The 25,790-nt window shown below is 36.6% G+C and overlaps 3 protein-coding genes across 6 annotated transcripts in view; 1 reads left to right on the forward strand and 2 right to left on the reverse strand.

Moving 5' to 3' along the window:
* LOC141433789 (neuronal calcium sensor 2) overlaps positions 1 to 16,059 on the reverse strand; it is a 72,486-nt gene extending 56,427 nt beyond the window's left edge. Inside the window, exon 1 of one of the 2 annotated variants that reach the window (XM_074095901.1) lies at positions 15,984 to 16,059. The gene's annotated coding sequence lies outside the window, so the exon portion shown is untranslated. Of the gene's footprint in view, positions 1 to 15,546; positions 15,913 to 15,983 lie in introns of those variants that run through there. The other variant, XM_074095907.1, reaches the window with a different exon arrangement.
* Positions 1 to 16,183, reverse strand: part of Nca (neurocalcin homolog) — an 82,138-nt gene extending 65,955 nt beyond the window's left edge. The window contains exon 1 of one of the 2 annotated variants that reach the window (XM_074095886.1): positions 16,105 to 16,183. The gene's annotated coding sequence lies outside the window, so the exon portion shown is untranslated. Of the gene's footprint in view, positions 1 to 15,983; positions 16,076 to 16,104 lie in introns of those variants that run through there. The other variant, XM_074095878.1, reaches the window with a different exon arrangement.
* Positions 16,184 to 22,472: 6,289 nt separating this feature from the next.
* The window catches only part of Ack-like (activated Cdc42 kinase-like), a 47,201-nt gene continuing 43,883 nt past the window's right edge, over positions 22,473 to 25,790 (forward strand). For both annotated transcript variants that reach the window (XM_074095916.1, XM_074095922.1), the window contains exons 1-4: positions 22,473 to 22,653; positions 22,733 to 22,811; positions 24,662 to 24,842; positions 25,303 to 25,476. In XM_074095916.1, coding sequence (XP_073952017.1) covers positions 22,650 to 22,653; positions 22,733 to 22,811; positions 24,662 to 24,842; positions 25,303 to 25,476 — 438 coding nt within the window. In that variant the 5' untranslated portion in view covers positions 22,473 to 22,649. The remainder of the gene's footprint in view (positions 22,654 to 22,732; positions 22,812 to 24,661; positions 24,843 to 25,302; positions 25,477 to 25,790) is intronic.

Consider the following 25,790-nt stretch of genomic DNA (forward strand, 5'->3'; position numbering starts at 1 on the left):
CGCTGTGCCGTGTACAGCACACGTAACACTTGGTTCATGACATCACATTCGCGTTTATTTTTAGGGATCGCTCAGCCTCAAAATAATTCACTTCGACACAACGGATCTGCGCCGCACACGCGTTAGATGCCGACCAGAATAAATAATTCAAAGAAGTTCGAGTTCCGATGAATTATTTTAAAAATGTAGCACAGAACTACAGTAATTTAGCTTTTTAAGCTTAACATAAAAAGTGAAAAATATATCCAACGAAATTACGCGCATAAAGAGCAATGATATACAGGATTACAATATCAATTATGGGCTTTGCTAATTATCGAAGTGCCGTAGAGTATTGATTTTATGGAAGCAGGTGCAGACTTTTTTTCTAGTGTGCTACGACTATCGAGTACTCTGCTAAACTAATAGATGGCGCTGAAATTAATACTTTGTGTGTGACATGACATGAATAAGCCACTGAAGACGGATTTTGCCAAATTAACTAAGTTTAGAAGAAGGGGTACGGATATCAACAAATCTATCTATATAAAAAAATTATAACAAAAGATAGAAACGACTACAAAAAAACCATGAAAATAATTTTCAATTAGTCTGAAGTCGGTGCCTCAGCACGAGCCAGCAAGAGTGTTTGAAGCCCAATTACTATACTATGTAGGTGAGGTAGACGACTATGGTTCCACTCCTGCTGGCTCGTACTGAGGCACCGACTTCAGACTGGTAGAAACAACACACTAACATTGCACAGTGCCATCTTTTGGGGAACTGAGTAAAGATTAAGTAAGTAACAAGAAAACTAAAAATGAGTTTCCATAGTTAAGTAGTGGTCAAATCAACACGCACGTCAACACGTGTATAATTAGATAATTAAATATTTAATATACTACGAAATCATAGAAAATTATTAATTTACTCTGTCATGACATGAATTATTCCTAATCGTAATAATATCGCATCCATATTCATACCTATTGCCTCCTTTTAGCACTTTATAATGGAATAAGCGATACTATTGAACTTGGTCAATACTATCGATAGTACCGCGTCAAAAAGTCGATACTGTCGATGCTATCGATTGATGAAAAATAAGTAATACTATTGCTTAAGATCAATAGTATCTATCTATCGATAGTAAAACATTAGCAAAACTATCGATAGTATCGATACTATTGATCTTTAGCAATAATATCAACTTTTATTTGACGCGATACTATACGCGAGTTCAATAGTATCGCCTGATTTTCACTATCGATACTATCGCTAGTATCGTCATGGGTCGATAGTTTCGATAGGACTATCGATAGTTAGAATGATTTTCAAGGCCACGATACTATCGATAGACTATCGCTATCGCAACAACACTATTTGGGACTCGCATTTTATACGTGTTACCATGCATGCCTTCCATCCTTCGCGCTGTCATCGTTCATCCTGTTTTTTTTTACCGTACAACGACAAAACCTACTAGACAATGGAAAAATTCGCAATCGGGTAAAAAAAAACAAGAACAACCGTGCCTTCCCGAAAACAAAAACGAATCTTTCGCGAAAGTCTCGCAACGCATTGAGGTTACAAGGGGCACGGTCACGGTCACGGTCTCAGGAGTCTGAGGAAGACGGCTGCGAGAGATTCATTGGCGCTCTGGCCAGGCAGGCCGCTGCGCTTTCGGCTGAAACGGCAAGCCAGAGCGAGTTTGAGTTGAAATAGTAAGGGAGGATTTAAAATCTTATTCCTTGAGCATTGTACATGTGACACTAGGTGATCAGATTTTTCAGTTGATTATTCAGCCGTAGTTTGAAGGGATTTTAGAAAATCCCACGGAAACGGGTAATGCGGGATATTATTAATAATATATTACTCTAAGCAAATAAAGACTTATTATTATTATTGTATAAATATAAAAATCTACGCAGACGAAGTCACGGGCAAAGGCTAGCTAGTAAATATGAAGAAGTAGGTTCAGTTTCATTGGAAAACAAACCCCTAAGCAGTCAAAGCAAGAAATGAAAATTTGTATGCAAGTCAGCCTAATTTTTAACTTGCTTAACCCAAAACTTATCCCGTGGAATTGATGAAAAGGAATGAGGAAGGAGGAGGATGTTTTAACAGTCAAACCATCCTCCTACTTTAACATAAAAAGGAAAAATAATGTTAAAGAAAGGCAGTTTATGTTTGTGGGGGGGAGAGTCAGAATTTTTTAAGGGAAGAAATACATATGAAATCTGCACGCACCTAAAGAATGAAACTGACTCCATAATTTGGAATTGCATCAGTTTCATTCTGTACATGCGAGCACTTGTGAATGCCGTTTCAGCGAACAATTTTCTGATGTAATATAAAATATGTATTACCAACTATTACAAATATGTATGACCAGAGCGTACGTTCTATCGGGCCACACTCAGTATAGGGTTCTGCATTAACCTATTAAGCGTTAACTTGTAAAGCCTATAGTGGGGTGTTATAAATTTGAGCGCTATGTGTGTCTGTCTGACTATCTGTATGTCTGTCTGTGGCACCATAGCTCTTAAACGGGTGGACCGATTTGAATACGGTTTTTTTTTATTTGAAAGCAGGTTTTCTTTCCCATTTTGACTAAAGAATCCCAAAAACCTTTCCTTTTGGGATGCGGTTAGGGCATACTAAGTACCAGCACCAGATTTAGCTGTAAGAATTTCATTCCCATTCCTGTTTTACTTCAATTTTAAATTACTTTTAAATTGGTTATATAAAGGTATATTACCGATGATTCTGTTAACGTCAAGGTTAAAGAAAATACTATGTTTTCATTTAGCTGCTATTTGGCATCTTTAGTCTTGACATATTGAATAACTAACTGTACCCTCTACATTTATACACACATATTTATAAACTTTCTATCATCATTATTTTACAGACTATATTTAACCGAAACCTTAAGAGATTTAAGTAATAGTACTGTACTGTACTGCGAAGTGGCAAAAAAATAAAGCGAAAAAAAAACTTTATTTTTTTTCATCCTCGTTCAAGGATATGAATGTCTGTAAAAATATGCATTATAAACCCCATTTTATGCTCCTTAATTCTGAATTTATTTGGTTACTCTCGCTTGCTTGGTTTAGCTAAAATAATAGTTTAAAAATTACCTTGATATTTTGACATTTTCGTGAATAAGTCTGAAACAAAAGAAGATCGAAGGCTGATATTACGCATACAGTCCTGCCGCTACTGCACCTCAAATTACAACCAAATCCCTTGCGGGGGCCACTCTTTTTAGCCTAGCCTGCTAGACCATTTATTTAAGTTGTCGTATCTTTTTAGGGTTCCGTACCCAAAGGGTGCCAACGGAATCCTATTACTGAGAATTCGCTGTCTGTCTGTCCGTCCGTCTGTCACAGGGCTCTATCTCTTGAGCCGTAATAGCTAGGCACTTGAAATTTTCACTGATTATGTATTACTGTGGCCGCTATAACAACAAATACTAAAAACAGAATAAAATAAATATTTAAGGGGGGCTCCCATACAACAAACGTGATTTAATTCCCGTTTTTTGCTCGATGTTAATAACGGCAACAGGTAGACGCTTGAAATTTTCACAGAATATTTAGTTGTATAATCAATTTAAAAATAAGTAATTAAATTATAATAAAATAAATAATTAAGGGGGCCCTATACAACAAACTTGTTTTTTTTTTGCCTTTTTTTGCTAATGTCTAATGTTGTATAGATAATGGTACGGAACCCTTCGTGCGTGAGTCCGACTTGCACTTGGCCGGTTTTTTTTTAATTGTGAACCGATTCAAAATATATAAACATTGAATGTGAACAATACAATCATCGTCATACACAACACAGCTGTAGTTACACTTTTTACTACTAAGTAACAGAGGTGATGTCTACTTTTGACTCCGACTTTAAGTACACACATTAGGGCATAAATTTATAGGGGAGAATTGGCACGATACCGGAATAACGTAAAATGGCAATCTTAAGTTATCCTAGCAATAGCTAGCAAAAATTTAATCGTCAATTGTAGTTAATATCTTTATAATTTATCATACTATAAAACCAGCTCCAGTAATCGAACGATTCTTACTGGGAATCCGTGCTCTAATACTGGTGCTGTGCCCGACATAACGCGTGATAATTGAACGGTGTAAGTATATTAATAGCACGCAGCTAATCTCGCTGTGCACTTTTGTTTTCCTTCCTGTGTACATAAATAAACTAGCGAAGTGACAAGCCCACAGTGTGCCTCGTCTATGAAAAGAAAATAGTCAGCTTACTTCTTGCGACATTACTATTTGTTAAGAAATCCGCCATCACACATCAGAATTTAAGCCGGCTATCTTGTGATAAAACCAAGAGCTTTTTAAAAGGAGGTATCATTATATGATCAATCAGCCGTCTCTACTTTTTGAGGACTAGACTTGAAAGGTAATTAACTAAATTTAAACAAAACAACGTCAATTGGTGTCTTTAAATATTGAATTTCCCCCATTAAACTATGTAAACATTTACATTTCTGTATTGAAATACATTAGTCTAGCTTTAATTACAATGATAGATATGTAAAATGATTAAAATCCTTAAATGTTATTACCTAAACCTTTTTAACCGACTTCTAAAAAAGAGGAGGTTCTATGTTGCAATGTTTGTATTTTTTTTTATGTATGTTCACCGATTACTCAGTCAATTGTGGACCGATTTTCAAAATATTTTTTTAATTGAAAGGGTTTTTTTCTGAGGTGGTCCCATTGTCACCAAGTCAAGATCTGATGATGGGATCCTAGGGAAATAAATCGAGGGCAAACCTCAAATTTAATAGGCACACCTATAGCGATTTTGACATTTTTAGCATTAAGATGAGCAAAACATTCAGAAAGTATCATTTGATAACCTGGACCTGATGAAGAAAACCGTTATGACCAATGGAACTCATCAAAGCTAAGTAATGCTCGCTCGGCTATAAACGATCATGATTAATATACCTAGATAAGCGACTAAGAAGAAGCTTTAAGTTAATGATTCTTTCGAACTGATCTGATGCTGAAGCCAGAAGGTAGGCAACGGAACTCTGTTATAAAACAAAGCAACTAAGTCGTGTTTGGGCTTAATGGAATCGTTGCGAGATGTACTTTGGCTACGAATCACTAAAAAGTGAGAAATAAAGAAAATTTTTAACAAAAAAATAAAACCAACTCCAAAAAAATAAAAAATAAATAACAAAAAATGGAACCGACTACAAAACCCTAGAAAATATTTTTCTAGGTACGTACTAGCTCGAAGTCGGTGACTCAGCACGACCCAGCAGGAGGGATTGAAACCCATAGTATGTAAAAGAAGTAGACGACTATTGTCCCACTCCTGCTGGCTCGTGCTGAGGCACCGAATTCGAGCTAGTACGTACCTAGAAAAATATTTTCAAGGGTTTTGTAGTCGGTTCAATTTTTTGTTATTTTTTTTAAATATTAGAGAAGCTCCAGCTGATTAGTGACCACAAGTATGGTTTAAAGTCCGCTGGGCATGTCATCATCAAAGGACAGCGGCAATTGAGCAAAGAGAATCATTCCCCTTCAGACTTTAAAAGTTAAAGAGTACCTAAAAGCTTTCAACCGGGTTTGGCACAAAGTGCTACTTTCTTTCAGAGCCTCCCTCTCGCAAATGATTTATAAAAGTCCTAGGTTTACATTCACACCAGCGATCGGTGACGAGGTGACGACACGCGACAAGAATACGAAGTCAATGAGTAAATATATTATACTTAACGGCGTTAGTTCCTGTATACGTACTACCCTAATAGCTTGAGAGCAGCGAGAGAATTTTTTTAACAAAAAACCGACCGAGAGCGTGTCGAACACGCCCGAAATAGGGTTCCGTAGCCATTACGAAAAAAATATAAATAATATTTTTCTAAAGATTGCGTATTTTGCACGGAATATTCCAAGTTTAGGTATATTTTATACCTTAGGCTGCTATTTACTCTTAAACTACTAATAATTCTCAAGAAAACTTAATCGTTATAGTTTTCCTTGTAAGTTTGATATACTTACTACCAACATTTAAAATACTAACTGAAATATAGATGCACAGAAAAACCAGAAAAATAAGACCAACACTGGGAATCGAACCCAGGTCCTCGGCATTCCGTGCCATGTGCTATACCGCTACACCACTGCTGGACAATGGTACAGCCACGAATTTCCCCTATGCACCAAACATCTCAGCTTGTTTGTTTCTTATTTAGCCACTTAAGCAGTGACGCTAGCGACATCTATACCGTAGCCCTCATCGAGAAACTTTCGGCACTCCATTGGAACTAACCGCTCACCCGGACAAGAGAAATCGTTAGTAAGCAATCAAATTAAGATTGTTTTTTTGGAATCTTTTTGTATTTTTTTTTATTTCAATTCCAAATTTTTACTTTTACGGTCATCCCGTAAAACCTAAATTGAAAATACAAAGTGAAACATAGATGCACAGAAAAAACCAGAAAAAAAAGACCAGCACTGGGAATCGAACCCAGGTCCTCGGCATTCCGTGCCATGTGCTATACCGCTACACCACTGCTGGACAATGGTACAGACACGAATTTCACCATGCACCAAACATCTCAGCTTGTTTGTTTCTTATTTAGCCACTTAAGCAGTGACGCTAGCGACATCTATACCGTAGCCCTCATCGAGAAACTTTCGGCACTCCATTGGAACTAACCGCTCACCCGGACAAGAGAAATCGTTAGTAAGCAATCAAATTAAGATTGTTTTTTTGGAATCTTTTTATATTTTTTTTTATTTCAATTCCAAATTTTTACTTTTACGGTCATCCCGTAAAACCTAAATTGAAAATACAAAGTGAAACATAGATGCACAGAAAAAACCAGAAAAAAAAGACCAGCACTGGGAATCGAACCCAGGTCCTCGGCATTCCGTGCCGTGTGCTATACCGCTACACCACTGCTGGGCAACGGTACAGACACGAATTTCCCCTATGCACCAAACATCTCAGCTTGTTTGTTTCTTATTTAGCCACTTAAGCAGTGACGCTAGCGACATCTATACCGTAGCCCTCATCGATGAACTTTCGGCACTCCATTGGAACTAACCGCTCACCCGGACAAGAGATATCGATTAAGAAATCAAAATAAGATTGTTTTTTGGAACCTTTTGTTATTTATTTTTTATTTCAATTCCAAATTTTTACTTTTACCGTCATCCCGTAAAACCTAAATTGAAAATACAAACTGAAATATAGAAGCACAGAAAAACCAGAAAAATAAGAACAGCACTGGGAATCGAACCCAGGTCCTCGCCATTCCGTGCCGTGTGCGAAAGTAACACACTAAAAACCGGCCAAGTGCGACTTGGACTCGCGCACGAAGGGTTCGAAGGGTGCCATTATCTATAGCTACAATCCTACTAATATTATAAATATGAAAGTTTGTGAGTGAGTGAGTGAGGTTTGTGAGTGAGTGAATATGTTTGTTACTTCGTCACGGTGAAACGGCTGAACGGATTTGGATGAAATTTGGCAAAAGGTTAGTTTATAACCTGGATTAAAACATAGGATCTACTTTTTATCCCGATATTCCCACGGGATATCTGGAATAACACATAGGCTACTTTTTCTTCCCATATTCTCACGGGATAGGGATAAAATCTCGAAATAACAACCGCTGGGTTTAGAGTCATGAAATTTGGCATGGGTGTTTTAATTTAACGTCAATGAAAACCACGATGTAATTTTACGGAATTCCCAAGAGAATTTAATAAAATCCCGGAATTTCAATTCAACTATTGTATCTAATGATTTACGCTTGCGAAGCCGCGGGTAAACGCTAGTATTAAATATATTGACCCGGATAACTCATATCTTAAATCGAGTTTAGCCCGACATGTTTCGGGCTAATCCGTAGCTCTTACATGAGTGAGTCTGACGATAGTTTCATGTTCAAAAAAGCTACAATATTAGCAAAAAAAACGCGTTTGTTACATGGGAACCCCCCTTAAACATTTATTTTATTTTATTTTAATTTGATTACTTATTTTTGACAGAGAGAGAGAGAGAGAGACATTTATTTACACATATTCGATACACATTAGGAAGAAAAAATAATCAAAAAAAACATCGAATAGTATAAATTGGGGCCCCCTCAGCATAATGTTGCGGCAAGCCACAACGCTGTTTTTCAGTGGGACCCATAAAACCCATTAAAAGTGAATATACGACTAAAAATTCTATGAATATTGCAAAAGTCTACCTGTTGCCGTTATTAATATCGAGCAAAAAACGGCAAAAATATCACATTTTTTTCATGGGAGCCCCCTTAAATATTTATTTTATTCTGATTTTAGTATTTGTTGTTATCTGTGAAAATTTCAACTGTCTAACTACCACGGTTCATGAGATACAACCTGGTGACAGGCGGACGCAGGGACGGAAGGACGGACGGACGGCGAAGTCTTAGTGATAAGCTTTCCGTTTTAACCCTTTGGGTACGGAACCCTAAAAATCTTATGAGCGCCTAAAAGTTCAATCAGAATTTGCAAAATTTTAATCAATCATACAAAAGACACATTAAATCAATTGTGTTGTGAAAAAATATGTAACACATCCTGGATTAGAACAATGATAATTGCTAGCCTTTGTTCTTGTCAGATAATGATACATGTATGTATACATAAGTAATGGTGTGTACTGGCCGCAACCTGGTACTATTTCCAAGACAATGATCAATAGGAAAAAAAACTTCACTTCATATTCATAACTAAACTCAACTCAAAAGTATGGCATTAACATTCACCAGCGCATCATTTGCGTGACGTCGCACATTTCTAAACACAGACAAAAAAGCTGTTACGATCGTCATAGTTAAAAGTTTACTTATGGTTATGGTATTGTCATCGCCCGATCGTAAAATCTGCCAGATTACAAAATTCCTAGGCATTTCATGAAATTCCGCCATTTCATGATATGCCTGCCTAAAAAAATTCGGCAGATCGATGAGAGCAACGTATTTGTCGACATTCCTAGCCTAGCTATATGCCGGGGCCGCGACTCATTGTAATATAGTTGCTTCCTTGGCCACTAGACTCTGTCACTGTCACTTTAGGTTAAGAAAAATTAGGTACGATTACGAGCGAAGCGAGAAGGATTTTTAAGTACAATAAAATTGCAACCCCACCGTGCGAGCCGAGCGAGGGAAGCCGGCAAAGCCCCAGAACTAAACTTAATTTCTTATAGTGCTAGCGGTACGCCTCAAAATTCAGCAAAATGCTGCACGTGGTGTGAAAAGCATGAAAATCGGAACGATGATCTTTAGGCCATATGAATCAATTTGACCCGTAGCACGAAAAAAAACCGGCCAAGAGCGTGTCAAACACGCCCATAATAGGGCTAAGGAGCCAAAAATTAAGTAAGTAATATTTTTCTAAGGATTTCGTATTTTATATGGAATCTTTCAAGTTTAGGTATATTTTATACCTTAGGCTACTATTTACTCTTAAACTACTAATAATTGACAAGCAAACTTAGCCGTTATAGTTTTCCTTGAAAGTTTGATATACTTACTACCATACTGAATTTTTACAAATTTTTCCACCCACCGGCTTAGATTTTAGAGGGGGGGGGGACGCTCGATTTTCATGAAAATTTGCACTTTAAAGTTGAATATTTCGCAAACAAATCACTGAATCGAAAAATCGCCTTAGCAAACCCCTAATGGTTTTAAGACCTATCCAGCGATACCCACACTAAAGGGTTGGATGAGAAAAAAAAATCATTCCCACTACGTCTATGAGTGGTACCCTAAAAAATGTTTTTAAAGAATTTTTTATTGTACCATTTTGTCGGCATAATTTACATATATATCCGTGCAAAATTACAGCTTTCTAGCATTGATAGTCCCTGAGCAAAGCCGCGGACGGACGGACAGACAGACAGACAGACAGACATGGCGAAACTATAAGGGTTCCGTTTTTGCCATTTTGGCTCCGGAACCCTAAAAATATTATAAAAACCTAACCTAGTTTGCCGCCGGTAACGGGGCAGAGCCCAAGCTATCGGTGGTCAGGGCCGCAGAGTCAGGAACCTCCAGACGAGGCGTGCCGTGTATGTGTCCAGAAGTACCGCCTTCTGTATCTGGCCCTTGATCCAGCCATCTAGCGAGAGTCTCTTGAGATGTTGGTCGAGACTCTTCGCTATTAGACCGTTTGCCGAAACGACTATCGGGACAATGATCGTCGAGTCAACTTTATTATTATAATTATTATGTACTATTTTCCACCCAAAAAAAGATGACATCATAACTCCTCTCCTTTTTTGTTTTATTTTTCGTGCTACGGGTCAAATTGATTCTTATGGCCTAAAGATCAATCGTTCCGATTTTCATGCTTTTAACACCATGTGCAGCATTTTTTGGCGTACCGCTAGCCTATTAATCTAAGCTATTGTTCGATCAAATGTAGATATAGCAATCTTCGGTATTATGTTCTTCGGATTTCGGTGCCCTGCTTAATCAAAATGACTAAATGTGACTAGGCAAATCGTACAATAATGAATTGTGAACGATATGGCGATGTGAGGTAGCCAAATCATGAAATGGCGGCGTTTCATAATATGCCTAGAAATTTCATGACCTAGCGGATATTACGAACGGGTGATGATAATGACAGTACAATAGTATATACAATACTGATATATATAAGTATAGTATATACAATAATGATAGTACAATAAGCAACACCAACCAGTTATGAACCTTATCATACACCATGTGACAAAGTGTATAAAGTTGTACCTATTCAAATGAGAATGAGTAATATAATATTTGTATTCTGATACCTCGGAAATATGAATACCACTAAGACCACTACTATGCGGCAATTAAATGCATCACCGCATGCTGGATACTGCGATAGGCTATGCGATCAACGGCAAAAAATTTGGCCCTCAAATATATTCAGAATCGGTAATTTTTGTATGAAGGGTGGGCCAAATTTTGTGCCGCTGAGTTTATCCAAAGTTTACTAAAGTTAATCCTATTTCAGTTCAATTGCATACTTATCTCAATTTTGGGATAAGTGTGGGTTGGTTCATGTTTGCAAATACATCCATTTATGTTTTATTGTAACATTTCTTATCTCTGTTCTGTATAGTCACATTCTAGGCATTTCCAACCTGTAAAGAGGTTGTTGGCTATTATAAAAGGCCTAAATATCCTTATTTCAAATATGACAAACAGTAGAAATTGTGGCCACTTCTTCCTTCCTTCTACTGGTAATTACAACTCTAAACTATGTTTGTTAAATAGCAAGTACTTATGAACAATGAATGGGTGTTAGGATCTACCAAAGTCTAATTCACTATGTAGGTAGTTACAAACTTCCTTTCAGTAACTTTTCCCAAATATTTATTTTCTTTGTAAACTGACACTAATACTTGAACGAACTTGAAATGTGAATAAAATTATAGAGTCCATATCGACATAATGTAAGGTTACCCGGGGCGAAAGCAACTATGAGGCTTAAGTAACTAATTGAAGTTTCTCTCAATGTAATGGTTTTTGTAAAAAGAGCCATCGGTTGGAACGTATTAAAATCATTGCTTTATAAAAAAAACACAGACGGCGTTCCTAGATCGCCCGCTGTTGTACCGATAGAGCAATTTTTTTTATTGCGGTTATTTCAACAGTTGCAATAGCCCCACAGTTTTTGTATGAAAAATGGCATTCGCTAGTGATGTCCCGTGTCGATATTTCGATAAATGAATTTCACATATTGTACTATTTACGATCTGCAATTGGTGCGAAGCATTTAAGACTTTATAAGAAAAGACAAATGATGTAGCTGAAATAAAAAAAATAAGCACGAAATTAACAAAAAAAAACGTTATTTAGGTGGATTGAAATAGCAAACAATTAAAATTGCAATCAAACTCAAACTGCATAGCTAAATGATTTCAACAAATACTGAGGTCATGGAAATATCAGGTCAAAGAACGGCAAAGTTTTTTTTTAAATGTATTTAATTTACTTACAAAGATTTATCGATAAGTAGTATACCAACAGTAACCGCTATGGAAGATAGTTGCATCCATTTTCGCCTATACCGTAATTCATGTCGATAATCTCCTTTATCTAACCTAAAATAAAACAGATTTTTGTCGTTTGCAGATAGATGTCACTGAAAGCTTGTGATCACAATATTTCGTCGTTGATAATTACCGCAAAAATGAACTTTATTTTCGAAATTGACAATCAATTTCAAAGTCACATAATTGTATCCGCTCAGTCGTTACGTGTAGCAAATGTCAGGCCAGGCGTCTATTCGCGCTCAACAAGGAACAAGATGGCTACGTTACAATCGAAACTCAAGTGCTTTAAGAGTATTACGTTACAATTGAGTTTAACCTTTGAATCAGATGCAAGTATGAGCTATCCATACTGTGACTATTAATAGCTATACGCAATGGTACTAGGAAATGCAGATCAAAAGCATGAATCTCTTTGATCCATTTTCGGATAGGTGTTGCGTGAATGTACGTGTACTCTTATCCCCCAACGTATATTTACTGATTACAACAATGTTATAACTAATAGTTACATTAACCTCACAGTGGGGTGAATGTAACTAATACTGCTCTCGTTTTTTTTTTTTTTATTCGACTGGATGGCAAACGAGCAAGTGGGTCTCCTGATGGTAAGAGATCACCACCGCCCATAGACAACTGCAACACCAGGGTATTGCAGATGCGTTGCCAACCTAGAGACCTAAGATGGAATACCTCAAGTGCCAGTTATTTCACCGGCTGTCTTACTCTCCACGCCGAAACACAACAATGAGTGAAACAATAAAATAAATTATTGGAAAACCCAAGCCTGTGTGTAGTGTAATTGAAGTTGAAACCGTTCATTGAAATGTGAGCAATTAAGTATATTTATTTGTATAACCCTTCTTGTAGGTCATGGTAGAGGGCGGCAAATTTTTTTTTTTTTTAGTTGCTTTTGCCACGGGTCACCTTAACGTTTATCATTAACTAGCGTTTAACCGCGGCTTCGCACGCGTAAATTATTAGATACAGCAGTTGAAATGAAATTCCGGGATTTTATTAAATTCTCGTGGGAATTCCCTAAAATTACATCGAGGTTTTCATTGACGTTAAATTAAAACACCCATGCCTAATTTCATGTCATGACTCTAAACCCAGCGGTTGTTATTTCGAGATTTTATCCCTATCCCATGGGTATTTAGGGATAAAAGTAGCCTATGTGTTATTCCAGATGTCCAGCTATCTACAAACCAAATTTCATGACTCTAAGCCCAGGGGTTATTAGTTCGAGATTTTATCCCTATATCGTGGGAACATCGGGATAAAAAGCAGCTTATGTGTTATTCCAGACGTCCAGCTACCAACATACAAAATTTCATGCCTCTCAGCCCAGCGGTTGTTATTTAGAGATTTTATCCCTATTCCGTAGGAATATCGGGATGAAAAATATCCTATGTAAAAAATATCCAGGTTATAAATCCGTCCAGCCGTTTCAGCGTGAAGAAGTAACAAACATACTCACTCACTCACAAACTTTCACATTTATAATATTAGTAGGATTGATAATGTATTTGATTATTAATGTGTTCAGGAAACAGGTATCCTAACCCTGCCGTTGCTTTATGTTTATGAAATAATCATGTATGTAAGGAAGAACAATATGTGATTTCCCCACTAACGTCGATAAGGCAAAGGCTACCAGAAACACAGGGAAGCTTAAAGTTCCATCTTACAGACTGGCTAAAACCAAAAAATCGTTTCTGGGAAATTGCATACGGTTTTATAATAAAATTCCAAAAAATATTATAAATGAAACAGATACAAAAGTCAGATTTATTGTCAAGAAGACATTAATATCGAAGGCGTATTATAAAGTTAATGATTATATCATTGGACAAGGATATTTGGAAATAATTCCGATCCTCATTAGCAATCACTTCAAATAGCGAACCTAAGTGTTAAAAATAAAGTTGTGTTAAATACTTGTAATGTATTCATATCATTCATAATATTGTAAATCTGTTTAAAAAGATATACCTCGTTGAGTTTCTTGCCGGATTCTTGTAAACAGAGGTTTTTCCGAACCGGTGGTAGTTTTTTTTGACATTCATAAGTGCTTGTCATAGCCTAAATTGAATAGATATTTTGACTTTGACTTTGACTTTATTGTTTTTCATAACTCTTTTTTCTCTGTTAATTTTTCAGAATTGTTATAAAACAAACCTAACCTAAACTAACTCTATAGAGTTCTACAAGATTATTGTCAGAACATGGTTTGTGTGTGAAATAAAATAAAATAATAAACAGAGGCGAAGCCGTGGGCAACAGCTAGTTTCAATAAAAAATATGGTCTTGATGGGCAAAAGATTATGACAAAAATTACATTATGAGTTGCGAACATATGAGAGTATTTTATTTGCACACCAAAAATTATAAGCACAGAACTGATTTTGATATATAATTGATTTGGGATTACCTAGATGTCATACCTTGTTAAACAAATAGGAATCATTAAAATTTGTTTGTTTTAATTGGCCCCTTTCCAATCAGACTGTAAGTATTCTAGGTATAATTGGCGGTTTCAGACAACCATTTTTTCTGCACATACAAGGTTGTTTTTGTCATATGCGCTTACACATACTCTAGATTAAACCGATAGTGCGTATTCCTGCGTATTAACGCTCGGAGAAAACAAAACCGCACCCGTATGCTCGTACCAACACGCGCTTCCAAAAATGAGCTTAAACAAGCAAATAAAAACACTAGTCTGAAACCACCCTAACAAATATATATCCTGAAAAAAAATTTGGAGAAAGTAATAATAACAAATATATATATTAAACAGTATTAACAAAATTGTCTCACAAAAATCAATCATAACATCAACAAAACCTGATTTTCATTTATAAGTGAGAAAATTCAAGCAGCTGTGCAAAGCTAAAAAGTAAATTTTGATCATGAATTTTACACAAAATTATTTATTTTTTGAACTGAAAAGCAAATAAATGAATAGCCATAGTAACAAACAATATTTTTATTAAATTTGCCATAATTTTGACTGTATTTCTTCGATATGAACAAAATAATAAACAAGTAGTGAGAGTCCAGTACTATACTATAATGAGTTTAAAATACATGGCCATAAAATTACTTTCATAATAAGATTTTGCTAAACTGCTTTTAATTATGCAATATTCCACTGAAATTGGGTTGAAATTTACTTGCAAGTTTTGAAATTGACAAACACAGAGTTCATTTCAAGGGAGAAGAACTAGGTACTACAGCACTGTCTTGTTCAAGTCCAGAAATATTTTTTCATTGTATACATTATATCTATTTCACTTGTATTGTCTGGCCTCATACCAAGTATTAAGAAACTGCCAGCAAAAAAAAGGGCTGGTTTTATTAAGGATACTTTTAATTACCATCTATATAACACTGAACAGTAGACATGTATCAAACCAGCATCAATTAAATTAAAAGGCTTATGAAATAAATAAAGCTTGAAAAGAAAAAACTTACCTGAAAACAGAAGTTTCTCGGTTGAATCCTCCACATTTTTCTTTGTTTTGGCAGAAATCTTGATGATAACTTAACATTCATTATAAGTCTTAAAGAAAATTATGGATAAACACTTCACATAATTAGTAAACAATACACAACTCTTATAATAATATTAATATAAAGATGTTTACTATTGAAATAAATTATTGTAGTGAAACTATATAATTGCTATACATAAATTGTAACAAAATAGTGCCCTAGAGTACATTTGTCTTGACAATTAGCTTGTTTTTCATCAGATCTTTATCATTTAATATGTAACAATATTTTATATTACCATACGTCAACAAAGTATCAATATTACACTAAATAATTAGATATATAGTGCATTGCAAAATAATATCGTAAAAAACGATTTAGATTAAAATGGATTAATCGAAATTATTGATACCTACATTGCGAATAATTTACATTTCACTTTAAAAACAACGTCGTAGTAAATACTTGATTATCGATTAAGCAATGGACATGTCTTTCATAAAAAACCAGAAACGTCAGTGTAACAAAATAATCAACCTCTGCATTTTGTAAAATCGTCGTAACGCCATATTTTGCACGATTGATTTGGTGTTGCTAACAACATAAAAAATGTAGTGTCCAAAGATAAGCAATTTGTGTTGCGGGTTGGAAGCGGTCATTCAAAAAAAGATCATAATTTCAAACTTCATCCTAGAGTGCATCTGCAGCCTGATAAAAAAATATTTGGCTTGTAGGTGTTTCTTAAAACGGGCTGCCATTTATATTTCAAAGCTAATAGTACCTACAAATCATCCATAAAGTACGTCACACATTAAGAGACCCCCACACCAAACTGCAGGGCTACTACGAAACTTATAACTCGAAGTTCGTGTCGTGCGGTCCCTCTCGCTCTCGTATTAAGTAATATAAGGGTCAGAGGGACCGCACGACACGGTCTTCGAGTTTCATGTTTCGTAGTATTCCTGCTGGCCAGCTAAACCTGCAGGGCTACTACGAAACTCGAATCTCGAAGTTCGTGTCGTGTGGTTCCTCTGACACTTATACTATTTAATACGAGAGCGAGAGGGACCGCAGAACACGAACTTCGAGTTTCGAGTTTCGTAGTAGCCCTGCTGTCAACGAGAAACAGTAGCAAATAAAAAAAAATGAGGCTGACAACGCAGACCTACAACACTTGCAGTACACTGATTAAACGATGTTAATACGTAGATATTATTTTAATTTTCCACATATTAATTTATACTCGAGGACTCTTCAAGCTGCATAAACATTTATACAGTACTTAATGTGTGAAAGTTGATGATGCACTTTCGGACTCTCTTGGTAAATTTTATGACCTTTGTCAGTGCCTATTTAATCATGCATCAATAAATGTGCATCAATTTTTGTACAAATATTTATGTAGAAATATTTTGTAGAAATATTTTTCTGTTAATGTGTACTCCAATAATTATTTTGAATTGACTTTTATATTCTTTAAAAACGAATTAATGTTTATTTAAAAACAAATAAAATAAAAGTATAACGAATAAATATTGGAGTAAACACATTAACTTATATATATACGAGGGTCACACTGAAAGTTTCGGGAATAGATAAAAATATGCAGTTAAATTGGATAATAGTATTTTTACTTACATGCGTTCAAACCAGTCTTTAAAGCACTTATTAAAAGCTGAAGTAAGCAGGGGTCGATAAAATGACCTTTTTAAAGGCCTCCACTGCTTCTTCCGGCGTCTGAAACCGCTGACCACGGAACTTATCCTTGATTTTGGGAAATGTGAAAAAGTCGTTGGGGCTTAAGTCGGGGCTGTATGGAGGATGGTCCAGGAGTTCGACGTTTTCACCGTTCAGATACTCAGTTGTTTTCCGAGCGGTGGCATTGTCGTGGTGAAGGATGATGCGGCGATTAGGGTTATTTTTTCGGAGTTCATCAAAGATACTCGGCATACAAATATTTGTGTACCAATCGGCATTGACCGTTCTATGACCTTCGAGAGGAATAGTTCTTACATGACCCGATTTGGAGACAAACGTGGCCACTATCTTCTTGGCCGTGCTGCGAGAGCGAATAACTTTTGTCGGCTTGAGCTCATCTTCGTAGACCCATACTCGAGACTGGTTTTTAGATTCAGGCTAATATGCATATATCCACGACTCGTCACCCGATACGACACTAAAAACTGCTCAACCTCCTCCGTTGAATTTATTCAAAATTTTGCGGCACCAATTGACACGAGTCGCTTTTTGCTCGTCAGATAATAAATGAGGGATCCAGCAGGAAAACAACTTTCGCACGCCCAATTCTTCCCGTAAAATAATTTGTATCTGACTCATTCCAATACCCAAGCACTCTTGAATTTCCCGGTATGTCTATTGCCGGTCTTCTTTTATCATTTGACGCACAGCATCGAAGTTTTCTTGAGTGACGGCCGATTTTAGTCTACCTTCACGCACGTCGTCTGTGAGTGATAGACTTTGGCGTTAAAAATCTGAATACCACCTGTATATTGTAGTCTTTGAAGGGTCTTTGAATGTAAAGCTAGGTCGCTCACATTCACTCGTACTCGTACGTATGATATTTATATGTTCGACGGCCGATCGTAAAATCCGCCAGATCACGAAATTCCTAGGCATATCGAGAAATGGTGCCATAAACGTTGGCCAGGCATATCACGATTCACGATGTGCTTGAGAAACAATACGGCTGATCGATTAGAGCAATGCATTCGTCGATATCCTAGCTCTATACCGGGCACATCGTGATATGTCGAAAAAAAGTAAAAATTTAGGCGCGACGAGCAAAGCGAGGAGTCCATCCATCCCTGCCTATATACGTCCCACTGCTGGGCACAGGCCTAATCTCAGAACAAGAGGGCTTGGGCCATAGTTCCCACGTGGGCCCAGTGCGGATTGGGAACTTCACTCACACCATTGAATTGCTTCGCAGGTTTGTTGTGCAGGTTTCTACACGATGTTTTCCTTCACCGCAAAGCTCATGATAAATTTCAAATGTAATTCCGCACATGAATTTCGAAAAACTCAGAGGTGCGAGCCGGGGTTTGAACCCACGACCCTCTGCTTGAGAGGCGATAGGTCAAACCACTAGGCCACCACGGCTTCAGCATCCCATATTTCCCTCTAAATCCTAATATCTCCCAGATAAAGCTTTGAATTTCTTGAGACAAATTTTGACTGTGGTTCAGATAATTTAGAATTAATGAGAATTAATGTTTTAGTCGTCTTTTTTAGGGTTTCGTACCCAAAGTGTGCCAACGGAACTCTAATACTGAGACTCCGCTGTCTTTCTGTCTGTCTGTCCGTCTGTCACAGGGCTCTATCTCTTGAGCCGTAATAGCTAGGCACTTGAAATTTTCACAGATGATGTACCTATTACAGTAGCCGCAACAACAAGAAATACTAAAAATAAAATAAAGTTACAAATTAAAGGGAGTCGTCGTCATACAAGAAACGTGTTTCATTCAGCGGTTTTTGATTGCTAGGCTGTCAAGATGACGGCCGTCAGTTGCTAGGGGCAACGCCCGTGACCCTATGTTGTTTAATGTTTAACAACTTATTGATTTGCGATTTACTAGTGCTATTTTATAAAACCTTCGATAATTATAATAATTGTCTCTATGACCGTGGTTTATTTTTTTGTGCAGCATTAAGACTAAATAATAATTTATGATCCACAAACTTCCGACACACACTACACACACTTAACAAAAGCCAACTTCAATAAAGCACTCACAGCCGCTGTATTTAATGTTTTTTACACAAAAAAATGTCCATTATAATTCATACTAAGTAACACTATTTATTAACAAGGTCAAAATTTAAAATCAGGTTAAGATTTTTTCACTAATTCATAGTAAGTACGCGCCATTCGGCCGAATGAGGACTATCGTTTTTTGTCTCACTAGATGGCGCACTGTTGCGTAAGGTTTTTAAGTAGACTTTCAGTATGGCTTTCAAAATCTGTTATTACGGGCATGAAAACAAAGTTTAGATTAAAATCATATTTAATACACCTTAAAACCGTAAAAATCGAAAATAAAAATATCGAGCATGCCACAGTGTTGCATAGTCCCCGTTTTGTTCTGAAAAAAGGGAGGACAAAGGTTTCCGAAAGACAAAACTGTCTCAAAACAGACATTCATTGCCCCGGAACGCATATTTGCCATAATTAATTTCAGATATTGCAAAATATTTACAAAATTATTCTAATTATAAATAAACCCGCGTAGCTCACCCAAAAACTATGAGATTTGACATTTCGGAGACCTCACGCTACACTAGCGCTTCTAGTGGCGAATTCATACGCGATAGCCCTCATTACTGCGTTCAGCCAATTTTTTTTTGGCGCATGGCAAGAGTTTAAAGCTCTATTCAGCCTACGACAGGGCGACAGCCAAAGAGGATGAGAATTTAAAATTGTTCTTTATTCAAAATACTTGCACCTAGTGCTTACATTTTGGTGATATGTTTTTAGTAACTTGTAATGTAATGTATTAAGTAATTATGTTTGTTCAGGTATTAAATATTTCAGCTTAAATTTGAAGTGGATATCTTCAACTGATTGAGCTGAAATTTGGCATGCATGTATAAATCCGATGACAATGCAATATTATTATGACGTAGAGCTGATCTGATGATGAAGTTAGATGTTGGCCATAGGAACTCTGTAATAAAACGACACGACCGCATCGATTTTGGTCTCATTTGATTCATCTTGACGACTACCTACTTTGGTAATCAGTGGCAAAAAGTACCGCCAACAAAAAAGCTTGTATTAGATTTTTTTACAAAAAAATATTACTGAACTATTTGTTTTTAAAACATTGTACGGAGGTGCGGGACCCTTCATGCGCAAGGCGCTCGCACTCGCACTTGACCGGTTTTTTATTAATTTCGTGTTGTACAATGTACCTACCTATGTACGAATGTATGAAACGACGTTTGCTTTACATTACTACTACCAAAACTTGCTGGTCCTACTCTACTGTGTATTTTGATTTTCAAAGTGCTTTGGTGTTATGCTGTGATGTGTAATAATAAATAAATAACATAATATTGTGAAATGGCGCCATTTCATGATATGCCTAAAAGTTGGCCAGGCATATTATGATGTGCTTAGAATATTATGGCAGATCAACTAGAGCAACGCATTCGTCGACATTCTTAGCTCTATACCGGCCGGTTCCCCCTGTTTACGCATATTTTTTATGTCATAATTCTATTTTGCATTATTTATGCCGAAACTATTTTCGCATAACAATTTACGCAGAATTCTCTTACGAATAACCAATGTAAGCCAAATTGGCTTTACGCATAACTTGTGAATTCCGAATATTGTTTATGCAGAAAATTACTTACGCAGAAAGTTACTGTAACTTTTAACGACTTATTTAACGACTCTGAGGTGAGTTCGACGGAGCTCCGCTTGCCTAGTTAAGGCGCTTCGCTCCTTGACAAAATACTAACCTAACCTATCCTATAGTCGAGCAATCACGTTACCTGGGTTTTCTTTATTGCGGGGGGCTCCACCCCCGAGCCCCCCCTTTCTCCCTTTACTGTTTCGCCTATCCAAGTATCAAATATATTTTTTTCTGCCCCCCGAGCCCCCGTCCCCGTTCTTTATGCTCGTGCATACTCTTTTACTGGTGGCTGTTCGTTCCATTACAAATACAATTCTAACCTTAATAACTTATTTTTCTTTTCGGACATAGATTTGGATAGGATTTCGGCCTATCAAAATTCGGCTAAATTACGTATAATGCTAAGCAATATTATGCATATTAAAATTCGGCCATGTTTATATTATGCTAAAATAAATTCGTGTTAACCATTATTCGGCTTATACAGAATTAAGCCGAACTAAATTTCGGCAAGTTTAAGATTCGGCGTAAATAAATTATGCGAAACCTGGTATGCGTAATCAGTTTCGGACATTAAAAAGTATACCAAATAGATGTCACCCATACGGCCACATCGTGATATGCAGAAAAAATAAAAATTTAGATACGACGAGCGACGAAGCCAGGAGTGGTTAGTATGAATTGTAACCACAACGCACGAGCCGAGCGAGCGAAGCGAGCGTGCCTCGGCAGCGGCATGCGAAGTGCCAGAAACGATATGGTGGCGTTTCATGATATGCCTAGGAATTTCATTATCTGCTTAAATTTGGCAAAATCGTCACTAGGCAATAGTTTAGTTTTGAGCGATATGGCGGATGTCTCCTAGCCAATTCATGAAATGGCGTCATTTGATGATAGATATGCCTAGGAATTTCGCGATCTGGCGGATTTTACAATCGCCCGCCGACATCTGTCTGCCTACGGCCTTCATTACCAATATTAATTGTTTTGATTGTTGATTAGATTACACAGCTACTGGGAAACTGAGATACTACGTACGTAAAAGTATATTGATCATCAGTTAACAGTAACAACCCCCGGGATAGGCAAAGTGCAAAATTCGCCGCGCGTTGTGGCCGCACAGGCTGCGTGCAGCCATATCATTAATCATACAAATCAGTGGTATCGCGTGCGGTCTGCGGCCTGCTAGTAGTCGGTGGGCCTGCGGCTACTTGTACTATTACTTATTCATTCTGTGCTGTGTCTGCGGTCTAAAGCCCGTCTTGGAGTAGTAATATTGTACCTTTATATACTGGTCACACAAATTGTGGGTTGTCAGATGTAAATTTTGTAAAATAAGCTGATGGACGTGTTGCCAATGCATTAAAAAAAAACAGCAGGGCTACTACGAAACACGAAATTCGAAGTTCGTGTCGTGCGGTCCCTCTCGCTCTCGTATTAAATAGTTTAAGTGTCAGAGGGACAGCACGACACGAACTTTGAGTTACGAGTTTCGTAGTAGCCCAGCAGTTGTCATGTCATGTCAAAACTATGCCGTACGAACGATATATCTGTCTGAATCAATATTAAACACAACACAGCATTTGATACAAAATAAATCAAGTTTATGTTTTATTTTCGTGTGAATGTAAATCGTACAGAATGTTTATAGACATTCAACTATAAATTTGTACCTGTTATAGTTATTATTTCATAGTCGGCATGGGTACGTGGCTGCTAGACATAAATGCCTGTGTAAACCATTCCTCGCAAAGCTAACAGTTATTTTTGTTTTATTTATTCAGAAGGAGTTCTGGAAGATCATGAGAATTTGAAAGATTTTCTGGAAGAGGCAGAGCTGCAGCAATATTATGAACTATTTAGGTAGGAAGATTTCAAGTGATATTCTTGGGTTCTGAAATTATATTGTAAAGAAGAGAACTTTTGTAGGACATTATTTTGCATTTTGTGTCCGAGTGTAAATTTGATTACGAGCATTTGGCCTGTTCTATACTTATTATTGCAAAAGCGATTTTATTGTGCTTATTCATTCTATATTGCATTGCTTATTTCCTATAGAAGGGGTGGCCAACTTGATTAGACTCAAGATTTACTGTTTGTTTACTGACGAAACTGTGCGATCTACCAATTACATGCTTCTTGAAAATTTTAATGAAACAGCATAGTTCAGTATTTTTATTTTTTGCCTTGCCACAATCAACTGGATTAATAGTTGCGAACAACCGGTTGGCCACTTCTGTCCTACAGGCTATGGACAGCAAGTTTATTAATTTCTCCTTATTGGCTATAATTATCAGAGAGCACACTTTTCAAGGCATTATTTGACCTGTCATAGTGAATTCTCATTTATCGATTTCTGATATAAATACATATATATTGAATATCAAACACAACACAGGCACTAAAGATTTTTTCATATTTTCCGGTTCTAAACTACTTCTTTTACACTCAAATATCCATTTGTATGCGGAAAAAGAACACACTAGATAACATGATAAGTTTATAACAATCTAATTTAAAGTCGAATATATTGACCTAATTTGGGTAGTTAAAGTTGAAGTGAGATGTCACTATGACGAGTCCAAAAATGCTATAAAATTTCCACTCTGTTAATCCTTGATCATAAAAAAGTAGTATTTATGGGTAAATTTGTAGGCAACTCTCAATGCAAGAGTCGTAACTTATAGTTAGCCTTCTTTTCTGTTAATATTCATTTTCTTAAATTGGAAGCTCTTAAGTTTGGTTTTGTTGTTGCATCAATTTATTTGAATTGCCCTTTTTGCAAATACTGTGGCTATTGTCATGATAAAAGAGAGCAGGTAGTCTTAAGTGCTCTATTAGATTATCTTCTGATTAAGGACCAGTAAAAGTCAAGGGGCAGATACTATATTAAAAGGTAGCTTTTGCCTGCAACTGCATCCAGGAATAATTGGTCTATTGCTAGTCCATGGGTACTATGCAATATTGTGGGATAAAAGTTATCCTATGTCCTTCCATGGCGAGGTAACAAACACAGTTACTTTGGCATTATATTAGTACAGATCTAGTAAATAATGCTTGTCCATCGTGTTTTGTCGGCTAAATTAGTTTTTATCTTGCTTTCTCAATTAGCTTCAGTAAACTTTGGTACAGTACGATTACTTGGAGTTAACACTTGACAGATGGGCGTGCGTTCAGTCAATTTTCAACTTTGAGGTCATACAAATAAAATAGTTTTTACATTATCTGTAAACGTGGGTAGCGGTACTAAATATGGCTTTATTTGTATGACGTCAAAGTTGAAAATTGACTGAAGGCACGCCCATCTGTCAAGTGTTAACTCGAATTAATCAAACTGTAAGCTAGTCGAGGAAGCAAGATAAATACAAACTTTTCAAACAAAATATGATAGCAAAACTTTATTCACTAAATCTGTAAGGACGTATCTGAGAATTCTTTAATATATATCTCTGTGTATTATGTAAAATGGAAATAATGATTTTTGTAAATTTAGACTACTAAATAACTTGCTGCTTTAGTTTCTTACTTTAAGTTGGTTTAATTTTTTTTTTAATAGTATTATAATCTCATGTGTTTTTGGGCAAATTATTCTACAGCCGTCTACAACTCATAATTTTAATATTTAGAGATGTATATCTAATGCGATAGTAAAAATGAATGTAATAATGGTGTAAAAGACAACAATTCCTAATCAATCATATTCATGCCTTCAGGGACATATTGAAAGTAGCGAAAGTGTCACAATTAAAGTTTGTTGTAACTGAAGATCTCATACAAATTGGACTTTCAAAGCCAGAACAGAGGCGCTATAAGAAAGTGTACTCAAAATATTTTCCAAATCCCTATATCTCCAAGATCAAGAAACTCCTTGGGTCAAATAAGAAAAATGATGCGGTAAGTTTTATTGTAACCTGTAGCTCACTTATCTGCTACAAATCGACTGGATGGCAAACGAGCAAGTGGGTCTCCTGATGGTAAGAAATCACCACCGCCCAGGGGTATTGCACATATGTGTTGCCAACCTAGAGCCCTAAGATGGAATACCTCAAGTGCCAGTAATTTCACCGGCTGTCTTACTCTCCACGCCGAAACACAACAGTGCAAGCACTGCTGCTTCACGGTAGGATTAGCGAGCAAGATGGTGGTAGGAATCCGGGCAGACCTTGCACAAGTTCATGTTGTAAGTATCTCGGGGCCTAGTCTACTGCACTTTGTAAAAACTAAACTAAGAAGTAGTTTAATACAGAAAGCCCACTGTTTCTAATATTTAGTGGTTGTATATATTAATATATTAATGTAACAATAGAATATTCATAAGAAGGCTGTTAAATTAATATATTTTTTATTCCTACAGTATTTACAGGGTCACTGCTCGATGCCACTTGATTTTGAACCATTCTCTGAAAACAATATTAAAGTTCCTACAAAACATATTATATCAGTTGAAGATATTACTATCAATAAAGAATTAGGCATGGGTCAGTTTGGAGTAGTTCAGCAGGGCACTTGGGCAACTGGAAATCAAAGAGTAAGTACATCATTTTTTCTGAAATTTTCACTACACAGTACAATATTGTACCTAATGTATGCACAAAAAGTGTTACAAACATATTACTACTCTTATTCTCATTTTTACTTCATATCACTTAGTATTTTTGTCTATCTATGCATTCAGCATTGTATGTCTGAAAACAGTGCAGTCAGACATTACAAAACTCGGGTCACCTGATGGGAAACAATCACCGCCGCCCATGGACACCTGTCAACATGAGGGGTGTCACAGGTGCGTTGTCGGCCCTTTGAGAGACTGATAAGCTCGTTTTTGGTGTTTGAGTTGAAACC

The sequence above is a fragment of the Choristoneura fumiferana genome, chromosome Z, assembly GCF_025370935.1.
Source record: "Choristoneura fumiferana chromosome Z, NRCan_CFum_1, whole genome shotgun sequence".
Taxonomy (NCBI): Eukaryota; Metazoa; Arthropoda; class Insecta; order Lepidoptera; family Tortricidae; genus Choristoneura; species Choristoneura fumiferana.